Source organism: Triplophysa rosa, unplaced genomic scaffold (genome assembly GCF_024868665.1).
Source record: "Triplophysa rosa unplaced genomic scaffold, Trosa_1v2 scaffold139_ERROPOS793776, whole genome shotgun sequence".
NCBI lineage: Eukaryota > Metazoa > Chordata > Actinopteri > Cypriniformes > Nemacheilidae > Triplophysa > Triplophysa rosa.
Window position 1 is genome coordinate 92,173 of NW_026634143.1, and position 18,422 is coordinate 110,594.

The window sequence follows — 18,422 nt, forward strand, 5'->3', positions numbered from 1 at the left end:
TGCTGATGATGTCATCACTGAGGCCCCTGCACTGAGAGGAAGGAGACCCCTGAGGAGTGTGAGAGAGACCATGCTGACATGATTGACCCTGACGGCCGAGGTGTGTGTGCGTGTGTTCTCTCTTCTAGAGAACAGTCACGTGATGGCCTTAAGTTCACAAATCTACATAAAGAGGAAAAAAGCCTCGGAGCATGGATGTTGAAAATCATTCTTTGTTTTTGCTTTATCAACGGATTGTATTAAATGTAGTTATTATTGTGTGTTTTTGTGTACATCTTCTTTGCTATCATTAAAGTAGAGTTTATATCTGCATTTATCATTCCCGGTCATCTTTAGATATCAGCACCCACACCGACTGTTAAAGAATAAAACAGAAGAAGTAAAAGAAGATGAAAGGTTTGCGTGTGTGTGTGTGCGCGCGCGTACGTGAGACTGTTCTTGCGTATGCAGACGGCTTCTCTCTGCAGGTCTCGCTCAGTAACCGCCCGCTGCCTGTGTTGCTGGAGCGTGATGTTAAGTTAACGTGACAGAAGCACATAAAGTCTGCCCTCATTCCCCACGGCTCCGCACAAGCCTTTAAAGACACACAACACGCTTCATGTGCAGAGAGAGAGAGAGAGAAACACAACAGAATGTTACCCCGTGATGTACACCGGATGCATTACAGATGAGAAATGAAGGAAAGGCTTTAACACCTGAGAAATATTACTCATATCATATGTGCGGTCTATGATGCTCATCAGAATTAAGATGAAGTAAACATCTAGATTCTATGTATATTTTCATGGCTGTGTTGTTGATTTATAAACCGAATAATGCTGTATAATGATATTATTAGTCCTGTCAGGTGCAGAATTAGACGACGTCTACTGTACTGTATATACACAGGGACGGATTATGAGTTCAAAGGGCCCCCTCCCACAATTCTTCCCTTCTTTCCCTTAGCTCAGCAGTCACAGTTATAGAACGTGAAGGTTAAGATGATAATGAATATTAAAACGGTTCTCACTCTGCCTCACAAATCAACTGTACAGGGTTTATAGAAGTCTAATATTATCTACACAGTGAAAAATCAACAATGGACCAAATGAAGGCGTATGAAACACACGTCTTAAATTAACTGTCAAATATTCACATATTGAAGGCATCACATAAATAAAAAATGATTTCTCAGCATAAAATGCCCCTGTCACACATCAAATCATCGAGCAAAAGATTCAGAAAATGAAATTTAAATGTGCTGTTATTTAGTTAATAAGTTCAATTTAATTGTAACATAAACCATTTTTCCAGGGTCTCCACTGAGGCCTTGTATAGGTTATGGAACCCATATGTTAAACTTACATAAACATTTCTTTTCATTATTGTTGGGTTCTCTGTAGCAAACTGGATGGCCCAACCGTGAAGCCCAGGACCCCCTCAGGCTCATGGGAGTCAAGGTCAGTAATCCATCCCTGTATATACATCCAGCAGATGGTTCTGATCATGTGTCCTGGGCTGAGTGGTTTTGTTATTAAAAGAAAGGTGCTGTCATACAGTCACTGATGTGTGTGAAATATAGTCCTGTTTTATAGTTTAGTCTTCACATGCACTCACATCCCTCGCCCACGCCGCCTGTCACATCACAGCCCTGTTGCTGTGGTAACAACACATGTGCCTCTTGGGATTTGCCCTTTTCTTTTGGTCCTACACTTTCTTCTGCCTGTCTTCTTCATTTGCATTGCTTTTTAATCTTTCATACACCGTCTCAAACAAAACAATCTCATGAGGCTCATTTCTGTATGCTGGGATGAAACAGCACATTCCTTCTCCTAGTTCGCTACACTTTAGTGTCACATGACATAAGGACAAAAGAAAACTTCATTGTGCTATAGCGCCATCCTGAGATCAGTTCAGAGAAGTGCGCTCCGATTGGTTAATGATTATCTGGCCAGATAAACTGAGGGTAGATGAGGATCATTTCTATTCTCTTTTGCCGTCAAATACGTCATGTAGTCCAACACGTATTTGTTTAGTAATTACACAGCGCCTTTAGAAAAGGAAATAGTTTTATAAAAAATGTATGAACAGCCTGGCTCTGATCTTGTGATTGACACCTGCTGTGATGATCCGTTTAGTGTTGACAGAAACCCTGAGACCTTTAACCCAGAAAACACATTCATCCACACCCTCATAACATCTACATGAGGAAGTCATAAACAACATTCCACACATTATCAGACTGCAGGTTTGTGTTTTGTGCGGTACACACGGTATTTGTGATGGTAACACACTTTTCTCTCTATTCAGCAAATCAACATGAACGAGTAAAAACCTTGAGTTCAACGCTGTGTGTTGGTGTACGCTCTTGTTTAAGAGAAACTGCTTTACTGCTTGCCTGAAACCTTGTCTTTTGACGACTGATACGCTGCAAAAAATGACTTTCTTACCAAGTCTTTTTTTCTTGTTTTCCAGTAAAAATGTCTAAACATTCTTGAATCAAGAAGCATTTTCTTGATGAGCAAAGTGACCTAGAAAATACGTCTTGCTTTTTGTCAAATGGTGTAAGAAAAATCATCTTGAATTGAGTGACTAAGAAAAAGGTCAACCTTAATTCAAGATTATTTTTCTTACACCATTGGCAGATTGTTTTGCTTGTTTTAAGCACAAATTCACTGAAATTTCATATTTTTTTGACTAAAAACAAGACTTATTTTCTTAGGTCACTTTGCTCATCAAGAAAATGCTTCTTGATTCAAGAATGTTTAGACTTTTTTACTGGAAACCAAGAAAAAAGACTACGTAAGAAAGTCATTTTTTGCAGTGTAGACATTTGTGATTGTGATCAATGAGATCAGGAACATGTGATAAGAAAGTAAATGAGATTGAACTTTGCGTATTGTGTTGACCAATCTCTTGTGTTGTTTTCTCGTTTGTAAGAAGTGTTGCTTTAATGAACACATGTATATGATGAATCAGTCAGCCGTGTTCTTGACCCCGCATCCGGTTTGACTTGAATGACACTGAACACCATCAATTCTCACTGATGTCTGGTGAACATGCAGACTAAAGCTGAGGACAATCATTTCAGTGAAACATGACTTTTGCTCTGATGGCTAATGTTAAATGTAATTAACGTTATGCGTTTTAACTGCTCGTAAATGAGACGAGGGTGTGAACATTCTTGCAAACCTCTCTTTTTTGTGTTCTGTCAGTAGAAGATGAGGTAAATCACACTGACCTGTGACTATGTTCTCGGAGAGAACGGTGACCTGCACCTCGACCGAGTGTTTGGACGTGTAGGTTATCTCAGCGCTCACGTGAGCCACGTCACCAATGAACATGGGATGAAGAAAGTCAGTGCGCTCCACCCGGGCCAGAGCCGCTACGCAGCGATCCTAGCAGCCCAACGAAACTGGTGTTATTCTGACGCTGACGCATTAGTCCAAATAATGCCTTCGCTACATTTCCATTTAGCAACAATTTGAGCGACAAACGGGAAATGAAGCTGGTCTCAGCGAACCTAACCCAACTGAGATGTACTGGGTGACTGTCTGCAGCACACCGTTTTAACACACAAACTGTGAATGATGACGCTCAGGGTGGCCCTCCCTGTAATATTCTACACTGTGGATATCATAATAAAAAAAGACACTAAAACAAATCTCTTCATACTCCATCGCAACAAGCATTGTCACAAACATCGTAACAGTTCTAAGAATGTAAAACCTTATGTAGAACATCACTCCCATTCATAGCGTGTATGCGTTTTTGATTTTCTGATCTGATCAGATCTGAATGCTTTTCATAGCTCCATTAATCTGATAACTAAAGAGTACATCTGATATATATTTTAAAACATGCCGCTTCCTCGTTGCATCATTTATGTCGATGAAGATCGCACAGAAAGCTTTACACTAAACATGAGGTTTCTTTGAAAATGTCCAAATGCAGAGGGTTCACGCTCACCCTTGTCTGAGTGTTGCAGTGGCGCGTCCCAATGATGCACCCCGCCTCCTCGATCATCTTCAGGATTGTACCACCATGAACATTTCCAACAATGTTGGCATCATCAGGACGCATGATCCTAAAAGAGCATCACAAATACAGTCTTCACACATGAATTCTAGCTTTCATTACTGTTTACAGTCCAACACTGAGAGCAGGTTATATTACAGGTGGTTTTTAAAGAACAGGTTCTGTTTTTCTACTAACAGTGATTCATCTTTTCTACAGTACATCATCGTGATTACAATTCTGTTTTACACACATAACCTGAGATTACACCAGAGTCTGCAGTGTTTCCCATTCACTGACGAGAGTCTTAAAACGAGCATTTAACAACACAAATATTGCTAACGTTGAATTCTGAACCGTTGTTTCGTTGTTGTGTTGTGCCATCATCACAGCTGTCCTTTCTACAAACCATTTGACATCAAACTCTTAAGATCAACATGATCTACAAACAGAAAGAGAAAGCGCTCAAGTCTCGGTGTGCTGATGTGTGACTGTACCTGGTGAGCTGAAGAGAAGCCATCGAAGACGTCTCGCAGGTTAAATAACCAACTCTTGATACACTGCCTCACAGTGAACAGTGACTACAGTCACACATCATCACCCATCAGTACTGTACATACTGCCCGTGATGATGTCATCATCAGCGCTTCACTGACTCAAACTCCGCCCACCTTCAGTCAAACTCTGGGCCACTTTGCCAGTAAAATCAGTCTCTGCGGTGGCACTGAAAACAGCAGCCCTACAGCATGATATACACTCCACTTCTTCAATGGGTTAGGGTCTTTCTGTCTTTCTTCAGATGGGATTCACCCTACATGACACACACTCCAAATGCAGTACGTGGCCAAACTGAACTTCCTGTAGACCTCTGCAAAGAATTAATGGCTGCTGAGTCCTTTTAATTTCATTTCACTGAATACAAATCATATACAAGAAAATATTCAGAGGAATTCATATCAATATACAGTAAGTATGAAAGAAATTGCGTGCGTCCGATGAAACCGTCTATAAGATGACTGGTTGAACTGCTTCATTCAAGCAACCTAACCAGTTTCACAAAGAAACAGGAATGCTGTTGAAATATTTCTGATAACACAAGTCACCATGTAATAACGACATTCATGCAGTAAAACATCCATAACAGTGATTTTCTCAAAATGACATACCAAAAACATGGTCGTCATCATCATGTTATAAGAGTTTATTTAAACAAAAACCATTGTATTGTACTGTACTCCTCAACATTTCTTTATTTGAATCCAATAGTCTTAAACTACCTGTGCCAGATTTATGAATGTGTTGAGTTTGTGTTCTTTTGACTAAACGCTTCATCTTTCAATGTGTTGTTGTGTTATCTGCCTCAGAGCACAAGCACAGATTAGAGATTCCCCACCGTCTGTCCCTCTGCACTCCATCAAGTATTTTACTCACTTTCTACTCGCTTTTACCTTTGCAAACAACACAGACTCCACAAAGTTTCTGTAAAGAGAATTAGCTTCAAGTTCATGTCTCCAATACGTTTTATTGCATCTGGCAAAACAAAAAGTAGCTATTGCTAAAAGCACGTTACCTGAGAATATCTGAATAATGGCGAGGACGTCTGACATCTCTCAGAAACAGAACACCGCGCTCAATAAAATGTTGCATATTAGCAAAGAAGGTCTAGTTGTAAATGAAGACGGTGACACATCATCACACGGTATGTGTGGAGAATTATTCACTCTCGAGTAAACGTGGTCTCTGTGCAACAGTAGCATGTGAATATAATGTGTGTGTCTTGAGTGTTTATTCTCTAGAGACGTCACAACTAATCCCATGCTTAAACATAATTTACTGTTACCATACTTTAGTAACCATGTTTATTATTTCATTTCTGGTAGTAAAACCATATGGCTAATTATCGCGAGTGCATTTTATTTATGTCATAATATTAGGCTACTAATAGAAGTAAGATGATTTTTAAATCGAACGATAAGCAGGAGAGTTTGTCAGTAATTGGTAAAGTATGATGGATTCATTATTTCGGCACTGTGTGTATCTGATATGAGTTACTTTCATCAGCACGGAGCTGGATGGACTAATCAATGTCATTTGCGATTATTACTGGACAAAATGTTTTTGATGTTATTTTTGAAGATCAGAATAAGGCTGCTTATGATGTCAATTCTTGCATCACACATGTTTTATTTTAAGCAGTGAAATATATTTAGTATATATAGATCATTCCAGAATTGGGGTTCTGAGGCGTTGTCTCTTGGAAGTTACCATTAGGGATTAGCCAGCAGCATATGTGTAGTACTCATGACATATTACATTACAATTGAAAGCTTCATACAAACACCCTAACACAGTATGACCTACAAACGACTCGATTGCGTCGTTTGCACGTCATCACGGGTGTAATGCCACCACTTTTTAATGCCACTAAGAAACACAAGATGGCGCCACTCGAGCATCGGACGTCAATGACAGTTTCCTGTGAACACCGCGCCGGTCGGCGAGCGATTGGACGCGTCTTTTTAACGTTTAACCCTGGCGCAAATGTTATAAACAAAGTCCAATCCAATATGACTTCATCTTTGTTGTCTGGTTGTTTTACAGAACTTTCTACAGGAAGTCCGGATCCGCTTATCTAGAGCTTTGTAATAGGCTACGCTGCTAAAGTCGTTGCCACCTTCTAAACATATAATGTTCACCACCTTGATGGTCCCCCTGGATAACAATGTGTTCCTGTTTTAGTGCTCTACTTCATAGCCTACGACATCCCAAACTTGCACCGGCAGCAGCTGCCCAAACCTCGTCAGTTCAGACATCTGCACCGAACCCCTGTAACGTTAGTCAGCTCGTCTTGCTCGTGCGGGTTTTATTCCCGGTTAAATGTATTAGTTGTCTCTATCTCTGTTTGTAGTGCGGACTGTGAATTTTCCCGGACGGAAGCTGAACTCGTGTCATTCATTCGTTGTAAAGATGAAGATCTTACCTGCAGATCTGGATGGATGGTGTCGCTTGAGAGGCAGACATGATCCGTCGTCGTCGTGTGTTCGGCTGGTGTCGAGGTTCAACCCGGATCGCTGTGTGCCGCAATGAAACACACACTGAGCCAGACGCAACGAGAGCTGCGCTTCCACCGGTGTTGTGCAGAATGTTAACTCCCCGCCACATTACGGATCCCCTCATCAATACTGCTGCGAGATTAGCTAATCCTAACCTGTAAATCGATTAGCCAGAGTCGGATTTTACAGACAGTAAAGAACGCGCTGAAAATCACCCACTAAAGAAGCTCGAGGTGTTTATGAATTCGTGCATGCGGCTCTAGCTTTCGTCTGTTGCCCGAAGCTAGTTGACAAAAGTGCTTAAACTACCTCCATTTAGACTGTTCTTTCTTAAAACTTTAAACTACCCTACACGCGTTTTAAACTGTGTTTGCACATTCATGTGTCGTGGAAAATGGTTGAAGTTCGTGTTTAAATATTCCCAAGAAATTTTGATCAAACCACCGAGAGGTGGCACCAGAGACCGCGTGTTCACCTAAAGGAAGTGGCAGCTTTAACTGAATAAATATTATACATTTAACTGAATATATTGCAAATGTACTGTGGCAGGCGCTTTCATCCAAAGCGACGCTCCAGTCACGTGACAACAGACAACAACGAAAAGGTATGACGTAATTTAAGACAGTTCCTGTTCGCGCCCAAATCGCGGCCACTTGAAGGCATTATTGGCACGTAGGACAGATGCCGTTGTGCCGACGAGAACCAATAATCGTTTCCAATAGCTTGTGTTTGATTCAAGACACGTGTGCAGCAGGTTGCACTATTGTTTCATTCATTTTATTTGACTTTTTCTTTGAAAGAACGATGACACAAAGAGCTGTGTAGCCCATAAGCTTTATTATAAAGTGTGGCTTAACACAATAGATAAATAAACAATGCAATAAATAGCACATCCCCCCAGAAGAGATTTTAGTGAATAACACAGTGTGTTTACAGAAATAATCTGCATCGACCCACCATAGTGTGAAGAGCAAATGTTTTACAAAGAACAACCCCTGGGGTTTTACTAAGGCGTTTTCGAGAGCACCGGCCATTTAGGCCCGCAGACCGGAGCGAATCTATAACCGCGTTATATACACACATTACGCGCAGGATCTGAGAAAACAAAACGCACTGACTGAACGGGTCCGTTCCGCTATACACTGGACTGGAAATAAACAAGTATTCAATACTTATGCGTGACCTGATGAATCGTACATTTCATCAAACTTGACACGATTCTTAAGACTACATGTCGACCGTAAATATGTACACGTTTGAACTGAAGGATCGTAGCAAAAGTCCTTTGTATGGATGCATCTACCAAGGTCTCCAAACTTGAGCATCGGGCATCAGCGCTGAAGGCTGAGCTCGCGAGAGAGTCGTAGAGTTGCTTTGGTCGGCGTTTCTCGAGCTGCTGGATTTGAGGTTCAACAGTTTTTCTTGTATTTGTGACATGAATCTGGAGCTCTGTGCGCAGCAGTTTTCGCAGGCTGGCTTGCTGGGTTTCATGGAGCGCTGGATGAACGCGTTGACGCACTGGCGCTTGTCAGCATCCAGGCCGGTTTGCGGCAGGAGCGCAGAAACGCGCTGCAGGCAGGTTTTATAGCCCTCTTCAAAACTAACAGTGCTGTCTGTAAGCCAAAAAAACCCACTTAGAATTTAGATGACTGTGGCGGGTATTCCAAACCAACATTTTCCACGTGTAAATTTAAACGTTAAAGGTGTTGAAGGAAATCTCACCTTCAGATGGGATGGACTGGGTATCCTTCAGAAATCTCACAGTCCTCTCCAAAATATCAGCTTTCTCCAGTTTGGTGTAACGCAGGTTCTGAAATGGAGAAAACGCAAGGTTACGAACCAATGTTTGCACCAAAATAATGTCTCTTTTCAACGTGTTAAAACACTTACATATTTGCCTGTGAGAGGAAGGACGAGCGCTTTCAGACGGTTGAGGCTGTCGTTGATGCGCGCTCGGCGTCTCTTCTCCACTAAGGGTTTCAGGGTTTTTCTCTGTTCGTTTGCCTCCTTTCTCATGGCCACGGTGCGGGGCACGTAAGACGGGGCAGGTGCAGCGGTGGCGTTTGGAGTCATGCTGAAGGCTTGAGAGCAGATCTGGCTGTGCTGAACTGACGGTCTGCGCGGGGTTTATATCTGTGACCGGCGCGTCACGGGAACGCCCCCACGCCTCTGTCAAACTCATCTGAACAAATAACTTCAGAATGCAGAACAAAAGGACGCGTCCGTAGCGTCTTGTATAAATTATATATCTATACAACTAACTTAGTGTCAATCTGCCTTTTTTTTAATGCGTTTATAAATCAACATATTTTGGTCCAGTCGTGAATAATTATCTCTATCTGTAATCATTTTCAGTATAATGGATCAATTATTATTTACAATTATTTAAAACTACTAAAGTATTGTTGTAGTTATTTGTTTTGTGTGCTATTTTTATTATTTTTGATACTATAGTCTGAATATAAGTATTTTATAGTAGTTTCCACGTACCAACCGTTACACTCAGAAGAACGCGAAAACAGTTCGGAAGAATATACATGTGTTTGTTTATTTATTTCTCCATTGTTTAATTATAAACGCAAGACCAGAAAGGGTCGCTGATGACGCACGAGAACGCCGGGTTAAGATCGGTTTAGGGTGGGATGGGCGTTCATAATTTAAATTAAACAGACAGATTCCCAAGCCAAGCCGTTTTAACGTAACATCTGTCTGTAAATTGTGATCAACAATAGTTTTTTCCTCATATGATGACGTTGGTTTACACCTGTATCACTGGCATTCACGGGGGAGGGGCTGGGCGCACGCGTCCCCCAACAAAACGAAACATCACCACAGAAACCCATATGTGATCCTTTCATCGGGCAAATGTCAGACGAATACACATTTATCTTGTTTTATCATTTTCACAAAAACAATCCACGTGGATGTATTTTGTAATTGCAGCTTTGTGATTTGAGTAAATTCCATGTTTATTACGTTTGTGCGTTCGCGTATCCATGTCTGTTTTAAACTGTCTTAAACACAAATAGGCGTTTGAACCAATGGGTTGTCAGATAATTTCTGTTAGGACTTCGTGGCCCCATGGGATCCACGCGTCCAGCACGCGTCGTGGAGGTCTCCAGATGGCCTCCTCTCATCTAATCCCCCTTTTGGTGATGCCGTAGCTTGTTTCCTCTCCCGTCCTTAAGTTTCTAGTCTTTGATTTTTTTTAAAAAGCATTTATGGCGTCGGTGACCCATCTGCACGAGCCTCGCCAATGGTTTGGATTACAAATGATAAGACCGAAAGAGATGCGTTATTCGCTTATTTTGCGCACAGACATTGGCTAGCCACTGTCCCTTTCACCTATATAACGTTTATTGACTATGAAAGGCTCCATTAATATTCACGCAGCGTCCTGATGCAGCGTTTGTGATATATTGCGTATATAAATCGTACATTATCAGTAGTCTGTCATTTAAATTATGGTAGGAAAAGCGCGTACGCACAAAATGAGCAGCACACAATGCGCAACGGTTGATTTTTCTTATGCTTTCTTTTACCTCTGGTCGTCTTGCACGTCTTTTCTTTAAGAATAATATTTTCTTTAAAAAGTATATTTTCTTTTAAGAAGTGTATTTTTGTAAAGTGATGACTATCAGAATGGACACAAGGGTGCGTCAGAGTCTCTGTGTCGCGTCGGGTGGTCAGTACGTGCCCCGCACGCGCCCTCATTCCCCAGTGGCACTGTATTGAGAGCGTGTCAGGCGGGTGTTTTACTCCTGATGCGTTCAGTTGCAAGTCTTTTTGTTCTTTTGAGTATTTTAGCGTGGGTACTCCATCTGTGCCATCATCAGAGTGCACAGGTACATACAGTGGCCTTTTGTCTGAGCTCATTCCAGTATACGTGAGAACGAGGTAGAGCGGGGTTCGGCAAGATGAGCCCATACTGTGTGCAGTGGAAACCCTACGAGTGGGGGGACGTGGACACTGACAGTTAACGACCGTTAAGACTCTTTTCTAGGCAGTCTTATAAAACCGCTGCTGTGTTGTTAATGATGATTTAATGCTTTTATATTGGGTTTTGGTTAGGAACGTATGTTTTATACTTATATATAGTTATACTAGGTTACAATACACAGTGTTTGGAATGATAGACCTCATTAAACATGCATTATTAGGTGTTCATCATATTAAACTGCTGGGCGGTCAAGGCTTTTTATACAGTATTTATCTTTTATTACTCAGGGTTAACTTGGGCTAACTTATATTTGTTAGGTTAAAAAAATCCTCCAAATCAAACCATTTTATTTATATCATTGTTTCAACACTTATTTTCACTAAAATGGTTTAAAATAATGATAACCAAAGAAACATTTCCCACACCTTTGAAGAATCGAGTATCCCAGACAGCGTTTCGGTTGGGAGAAATCTGTATGGCATGGTTTTTCCTCACTATAGCTTGATCCTTCTCACTCCTTTCATGCACTCGGAGCAGTAATCGTGAAGTGTTTGAGAGATTGGTCTCTCAAATCCAGCCTCCCCCCAACCTTTGACCAACATCAGATTACATATACAGAGCAAATGGCATCAGCACAGCCCTTCACACTGCACTAAACCATCTTGAACTCCATGTAAGAATGCTCTTCATATAGACTACAGCTTGGCGTTCCATGATTATACCAGACATACTCAGCAAATGATCTGAACTGGACCTTTCTTGTTTCTGGATAAAGGATTTGGAGACCCCACCTCTCCTCCGGCATGACGCTCAGCTCTCTCGACTGCACTTCCACTTCACCAACAGCATCGTTCAGTTTGCTCATGATACCAGAGTGCGTCAGGAGATGATGAATCAGCCTACAGAGATGAAGTCCAGAAACTGGAGGTGTGGTGCTGTGATAAGAACTTGACTCTGTCTGAACACCTCAAAAACTCATTCTAGCGCCATTAACAGGGACTGTGTGAAAACGGTCCATACCTTCAAATTCTCTCTTGGTTAGCTAACACCTCAGCAGTCACGTCAACGGCTAAACCTGAGAATGCTCACAAAATCCACCAGGAGTGTAAGCTACTGCTGCCGCTGGCCTTTCGAAAGCATGATCGTGTACTGCATTTCACTGTGATGTTGCATCTAGTGTTTTTTTTCTTCCCTTTTATGTGTGTGGGATTTCAGACCACAGGAATGATTTTGTAGTTCCAGAATGACTTGCCGGAAGTATTCGCTTTTTGTTGTGTTCGCACCGCAGGAGCCAGCCGGAATTTTAGTTCTGGAGAACCTTTTTGGAGGAACACTTTAGCTCCTTCTCTGAGGCAGGGTCTGCAGCAGGAGATGAAGGACCCGTGACGTAAGCAAACACTGATGGGCCGAACACAGCACTGATCACAGCACCGATCACAGCGTCCTACATCATTCTGCTGTTTGTCATTGTTCGACTGACACGCTATGATGTCGCTGTCGACCGGCTCATGTCACAAAAAAGTTCCTTTTGCCGGTGCAAATGCGATCAGAAAGCGCCTCAACACCAGTCACATATAATATTTTTGTATAATAAAGGCTTTTTATTTGTATAGTTTCATCAGTCCTGGTATCAGTGCTGCGAGAGGAATTTTTGCGATTTTTGCAATTATGGGACGAGAGAGATTTTTGCGACACAGTGAACATTTACAACATTGTCCTGTCAAAACCCGGTGATTATTTATACTTTGTGAAGACAAATATTGATCATATTTTAGTGAAATTTATACAACAGTTCTTTCTGGTTCTCGAATCTGATTGGCTGAGAGCCATGAGATGTTCCTCCAGTATCACCACGGTTTCTGATTGATCTACACACTTGTACCATGGAACTGTTGTATAAATGCAATACCGCTCTGGTAGTCGTGTGATGGTGCTCTTATATCAGCGGCTGTGATTGCCTCCTGTACTCGTTCCTCTGACCTAATCACAGCCGTGCTGATATAAGAGCACAATCACACTCCTACTCCAGACATATTACATTAATAACACAGACGCATGTTTGTATTTTCACGTCAAAATTTTTATTCAGTTAGTATACAAGTTTCATTACCTCTCTCCAGCACACACACACATAAATGTTTTCATTTTTCCTATGTCTAGTAGGAAAATGTACAGTAAAGACCTGTAGACCAGTTATGATGAATGAAGACAAGGAGTCAGGAATGGAGTCAATTGAAGAAAGTTTTACTGAAGAACAATTGTTTGTAGTTTTGCCAGCAGTTCCAGTTTTATTTCTATTCACCAAGTGTTCATGTGGAACTTTTTCCTTAATATTGTGTAACATAATAGTGAGTGCGATTCTTTCCAGTGGTTGGGTTATTTGTAACTCAGTGTTGGGTCAAAAAGGGACGAACCAAGCCGTTGGGTTGTAAATTAACCTATGCTGGCTTGTTTTCGCCCAATAAGGCAGAACTTTTTTCAACACATTGTTGGGTGAATGATCATTTTCTGGGTTCATTTAACAGTTCAGTACATACCTTCCTAACCCAACAATGGGTTAAGAATATTCAGCATCTTTTTTTCCTTGTTTTTTTTTTTACTTTAATGTTAAATGACCTTCAAGCAGATAATTCATAAAACAGTCTTGTAGTTAAATTAATTTCTGCTCTCATTTCACATAATACAAAAAATCTTTGATGGTCCTTCTAAAATGAATGAAAAGCTTTTCAGAGAAGCAGTTCATCTCTGTGTTGTAGTTTGTGACATTATATGCAGTGTACTGGGATCTGAGAACTGAATTCATTGTTCTCTGTTCTCTTAGCATCACTCAAGCCAAGCCTTTCAGAAAGCCAAACCCCTCCCTCAAGCTTTAGCACTATTTAGATAACCATAGAGAAAATGTGTTTCAAATAATCATAATAAATCATTGATGTTATGCACTACACTGCAAAAAAATGACATTCTTACTAAGTGTCTTTGTCTTGTTTTGTAGTACAAATATCTAAACATTTTTAAATTAAAAAAAAAAATTCTCACCCCATGGACAGATTTATTTTGCATGTTTCTACCATAAACTTACTTAATTCTTATATTATTTTTCCTAAAACAAGACTAAATATCTTAGGCCACTTTTCTTGTCAAGTAATTGTATTTTGATTTAAGAAGTTTTAGACATTTTCACTAAAAACAAGACAAAAATGCTTAGTAAAAATGTCATTTTTTGCAGTGTAAGAACACAAACTTTTGTGTATTTCTACATGGAGTCATTCACTACAGCACGTCACTGATTACAGATGCTGCACATTTCACATAAATTGTATCTTTAGCGTTTATCCTGACACAGTTTTAATGTGAGCAAACCCTTAGCACCATTATCCATTCTAAAAACGCACTTTCTTGGCGAGATGACCTGAGGTTGTATTTTGCAGCAATTAAAATCAGCATAAAAATGGAAACATAATGGTACATTATTTTGGGGAACATTTGGACATTCTCCATTCAAGGAGTTCTCAATTGAATGTTGCTTCCCATCATTTAACCAGCGAGCTGCACAAACTTATGGTGTTCCACCATCGGTAAAATCGATAAATTAGACGAGGCAGAATCCAGCTTCTTATTTGCAGCTAGCATCGTATAAATAAACCATATTGAGTCTCACAGACGCGTTATATGATGTGACCGACAGACAGCTTATTTAGTGTTTCGTCTAACTTTTTAACGGTGAGAGCGTTTAAGAAGAGATGCGAACGTTTGTAGTTTTACGCGCGTTTCATACAGCTGCACATGAACGCGCTGCCTCGCGCTTTCTACGCCGTTTGACGCTGAAATGTGACCATTTCAACAAGTTTACCTACAGATTCCATTTGTACACAGTCTTTTTTCTGCAAACGGACTAATATTGCACATGTTTAGAATGAAGTGACCACATGATAACGTGAAGAGTTTGGTTCCAAAATGAGATAACTCCGTTTTTAAAGTGTTTCAAAAATCATGTTTTTTATTGTGCTGTTGGTTTGTTTTGATTTAAGCCTGAATAACTCAAAAATACAGCTAACTAACACAATAAAACACGTAAAAACATGATAACATAATAAAAAACATGATTTTTGAAAAATGTTAGAAACGGAGTTATCTCATTTTGTACCCAAATATTTCACATTTACATGTGTGCATTTGGCAGACGCTTTTATCCAAAGCAACTACATTGCATTATACTATACATTTGTATTCTAAGTCTGTGCAATCCCTGGGATCAAACCCACGACATTGGCTTTGCTAGCACCATGCTCTAACCACTGAGCTACAGGAAAGCTTGCAAAAAATTGCACACTGAGTTAATGACGACATAATATTTCACATTGACATTTTGACATCTTGTGCATAAGTTTAAAGTCCTGATAAATAAAGTGCATGGCCAGGTGAAAACATTGCATGGTACAAACAGTATCATAGACAGTAGAGATGTTTTCAACATCCAGTGATTTTTTTGGGCTGTGTTAATTATTCTTTGGAGGGCTCTCTTGTCTTCTTCAGTGCGGTGTGGAGCGGTAAAATCGAAGAATGTGGACTTCACTGCCTTGTGAATTGTTTTAATGCAAACCTAAAACTGAAAGAACTGGAGATGAAACATGGAAAATCACATTTATCAATGAAAGGTCTGATCATTGCTACTGAATGTAAGTGCAGTGTAGCGCGTCAGAGAAGAGGAGATGACCATGAACAATGAAATAATAGGTCCTACGTGGGGGGGACAGATATTATATACATATGGTTCCAAACCTTTGATTTGATACTGATATGCACTGTCAATATGTACCTGTTAATGGTGCAAAGGTGCCGCCCCAGTGAGCGCTCTTGTACCTTTTTTCTGACTGTGCAGAGAGTCAATACTATTTTTTGTTGTGCCTTTATGATAGTGGAGAGTAACACGGACAATTATGGGACGAGAGAGATTTCCTTATACACTTTTCTAACACAAGCCAACAGTTTGTGAAAACACAGGTAGCCCAGTCCCCGAAATGTTCGTCATACTTTAAAGGACCATATGAACAGGCTTGACATTACAGTGTACTGATACAGACATGAAACGCATTAAACACAAATGCTGACTGATGTTCAAATCAGGGTCGGGTCAAGTATGGATGTTTTCTAAATTTTTAAGCCAACGCTTTTATTTGTTTGTTTGTTTACCAACCACTTGTTAAGAGCTCTGTGATGTTGACAACGGGATTAAAAGTGTTTGCAAAAACCCACTTGTGTTTCAGCTTTTATGATGACTGTGTGTAATGCTTTTTAAATCATTAAGACTTTGGGTCTCATTTAGTCACATTTTTTATGAAAATGTGTGTTCATGTTTCGCTGAAATGGAAGTCGTATTCATTTCGCACGAAAGATTGATTTTTTTAGGTGAATATATAAATGCATTATTGTTGTACTAACACATCTCTTGTTCTTTATTTTGGTATAATAAAGATTTTGACTGCACTTTACCGTGTTATTACCACAATGAGATCAATTATTTGAATGGAAAATGCATAAACATTAGGTGTGATGTGATTCATATTGGGATGCTTTATAACAGGCTTTATTGCCATTATTGAAATTGGTTAATTTGCTTATTTAGGCAGGCTTATATATAGAGTCTCATGCCTCATTATCTGTAATGCAAATTCAGACCTGTAGTGCAGACTTCCTACACTGTAGGAAACAACATTACAAATCGTGTTCAAAAGTCAAAAGAGAAATCAAAGGCTGAAGGATTTCAAAGCAAAACGTCTTTATTGTTTTGGGTGCTTCACAATTTTTTGTGTGATTTTGTTTCCTTCAGGGACATTCATTTGCTATTCATTTGTAACACATAGTGTTTACAACTTCTTTGCACAGACCAAATGTAATAAAGTCAATTGTGCAAACCTCAAAAAAACATTTTAACCCTTGGGGTTTACCATTGTGTTGTTTACAACCCATAATCTTTAAACCCCGACGAGGATTGCATGAAACAATTGTCACAGAATGCAACTGCTTTCGTGATCTGTGCTCGCTGGCTCACTTTAACTTACAAAGTTGCCACAAGAAATCTTCTTCAATATTCTTACGTGTAATCTCAGGCTTTACATTTCAAAATCTGACACTTACAACGACATAAATACTGTACAAAGTTGTTGTTTTTCCCTGAAGGTTTCCGCGGCGCGCGTTCGATCACCAGGGTCTCCACACGTCCACAGGTGCCTGTTGCGCGGCAGAACGCTGGCTGGAGGATGGCGCGGGGCTGCTGGAGCTGTTGTTCCTCAGACTCACGAGTCTCTGGTGCATCATTCTGGAGTTGTGAGCGCAGCAGTTTTGGCAGGAAGATGTGGCAGACACCATCGAGTCCTGCATAAACTGGATGACGCGCTGACGGGTTTCTCCGTCGAGGCCGGTCTGCGGCAGGAGCGCAGAGATGCGCCGGAAACAGGCTTTGTAGCCTTCTTTATAACTGTCTGTTTGACCTTGACAGAAGAAGAAGAAAAACAATAAAAACGATTGCACGTTTTGACATATTTGAGATGCACTTGCTGGAAACGGCGGGAAGAGGTTTGTTCTGTTGAGAGGAAAACTCACCTTTAGCGGATGAAGACGGCAGATCTCCGAGGAAGCGGACCGTCATTTCCAGAACATCAGCTTTCTCCAGCTTTGAATAGCGTGAAACCTACAAATATACACATTAGGATATTAATCAGAGACACGTGGGACATTTGTTTGGATGTATAAACGGTAGGCCTGTGTCCATGCAAGTTCAAAAGTTGAGATAGGCCTTACGTCTTTGCCTGCCAGTGGCAGTATGAGGGCTTTGAGGTGATTGAGGCTCTCGTTTATTCGAGCTCGTCTTCTCTTTTCCATCTGTGGCTTGAGAGTCTGAAAAAAATCAAAAAGTTGACGTGAGTGATGCTTTTCACATATTCGAAAGAAAAAAAAAAAACGTGAGTGGCGTGTGTTCATTAAAGAACCATCCTCACCTTTCTCAATTCATGAGCCTCTTTTCTCTGAGCTACTGTCATTCTGGAAGGGAAGGAGTGGGACTGAGCTTCTGTCATGATGTTTCGTCTTTAGATTCTGCTCTTTTGAGAGGGATGATGTGTTTTGTGCTCAGGGTGAGTGTCAGGGATCTTTTATAGGGCTCTGTGGCGTGGAAGGAGGAGCTTTTTTCGTTATTGTGCGGACGCAGAGGGGGATGCCATGACGTGAAGATCCGACAGTCCCAAAATGGCCATCTGTTGACTGATGTTTTTGCTTCGACCAAACGACTGGCACCCGCTTGTGATTGACTGCGATATACATCTTTCAAAGAACTCGATGTGTTGCAACGTTGTATTCGTCTATAAAACACATCTATTCCCGATTCATTAAAACTCAATCATTACCGAAATAGACATTGATATTTTTTCTTTGCATTT

The 18,422-nt window shown here is 40.6% G+C and overlaps 3 protein-coding genes across 5 annotated transcripts in view; all 3 read right to left on the reverse strand.

Annotated features, from left to right (window-relative positions):
* acot7 (acyl-CoA thioesterase 7) overlaps positions 1 to 7,458 on the reverse strand; it is a 61,362-nt gene extending 53,904 nt beyond the window's left edge. The window contains exons 1-3 of one of the 3 annotated variants that reach the window (XM_057326847.1): positions 6,977 to 7,458; positions 3,949 to 4,066; positions 3,221 to 3,377 (exon numbers count right to left, since the gene is read on the reverse strand). In XM_057326847.1, coding sequence (XP_057182830.1) covers positions 3,221 to 3,377; positions 3,949 to 4,066; positions 6,977 to 7,173 — 472 coding nt within the window. In that variant the 5' untranslated portion in view covers positions 7,174 to 7,458. Of the gene's footprint in view, positions 1 to 3,220; positions 3,378 to 3,948; positions 4,067 to 4,493; positions 4,608 to 6,976 lie in introns of those variants that run through there. The other 2 variants (XM_057326848.1, XM_057326849.1) reach the window with 2 other exon arrangements.
* A 446-nt stretch (positions 7,459 to 7,904) lies between these two features.
* hes2.2 (hes family bHLH transcription factor 2, tandem duplicate 2) lies at positions 7,905 to 9,132 on the reverse strand. Its single transcript, XM_057326875.1, has 3 exons — positions 8,940 to 9,132; positions 8,772 to 8,859; positions 7,905 to 8,662 (listed from the first exon to the last, which is right to left on the reverse strand). Exons 1-3 carry the CDS (start codon positions 9,120 to 9,122, stop codon positions 8,349 to 8,351), a joined length of 585 nt encoding a protein of 194 aa, XP_057182858.1. The 5' UTR covers positions 9,123 to 9,132; the 3' UTR covers positions 7,905 to 8,348.
* Positions 9,133 to 17,300: 8,168 nt separating this feature from the next.
* Positions 17,301 to 18,062, reverse strand: hes2.1 (hes family bHLH transcription factor 2, tandem duplicate 1). Its single transcript, XM_057326878.1, is given in 5 exon segments — positions 17,301 to 17,363; positions 17,365 to 17,477; positions 17,590 to 17,677; positions 17,788 to 17,883; positions 17,985 to 18,062. Coding segments are annotated over 5 exon segments (438 nt in total).
* Positions 18,063 to 18,422: the final 360 nt, after the last annotated feature.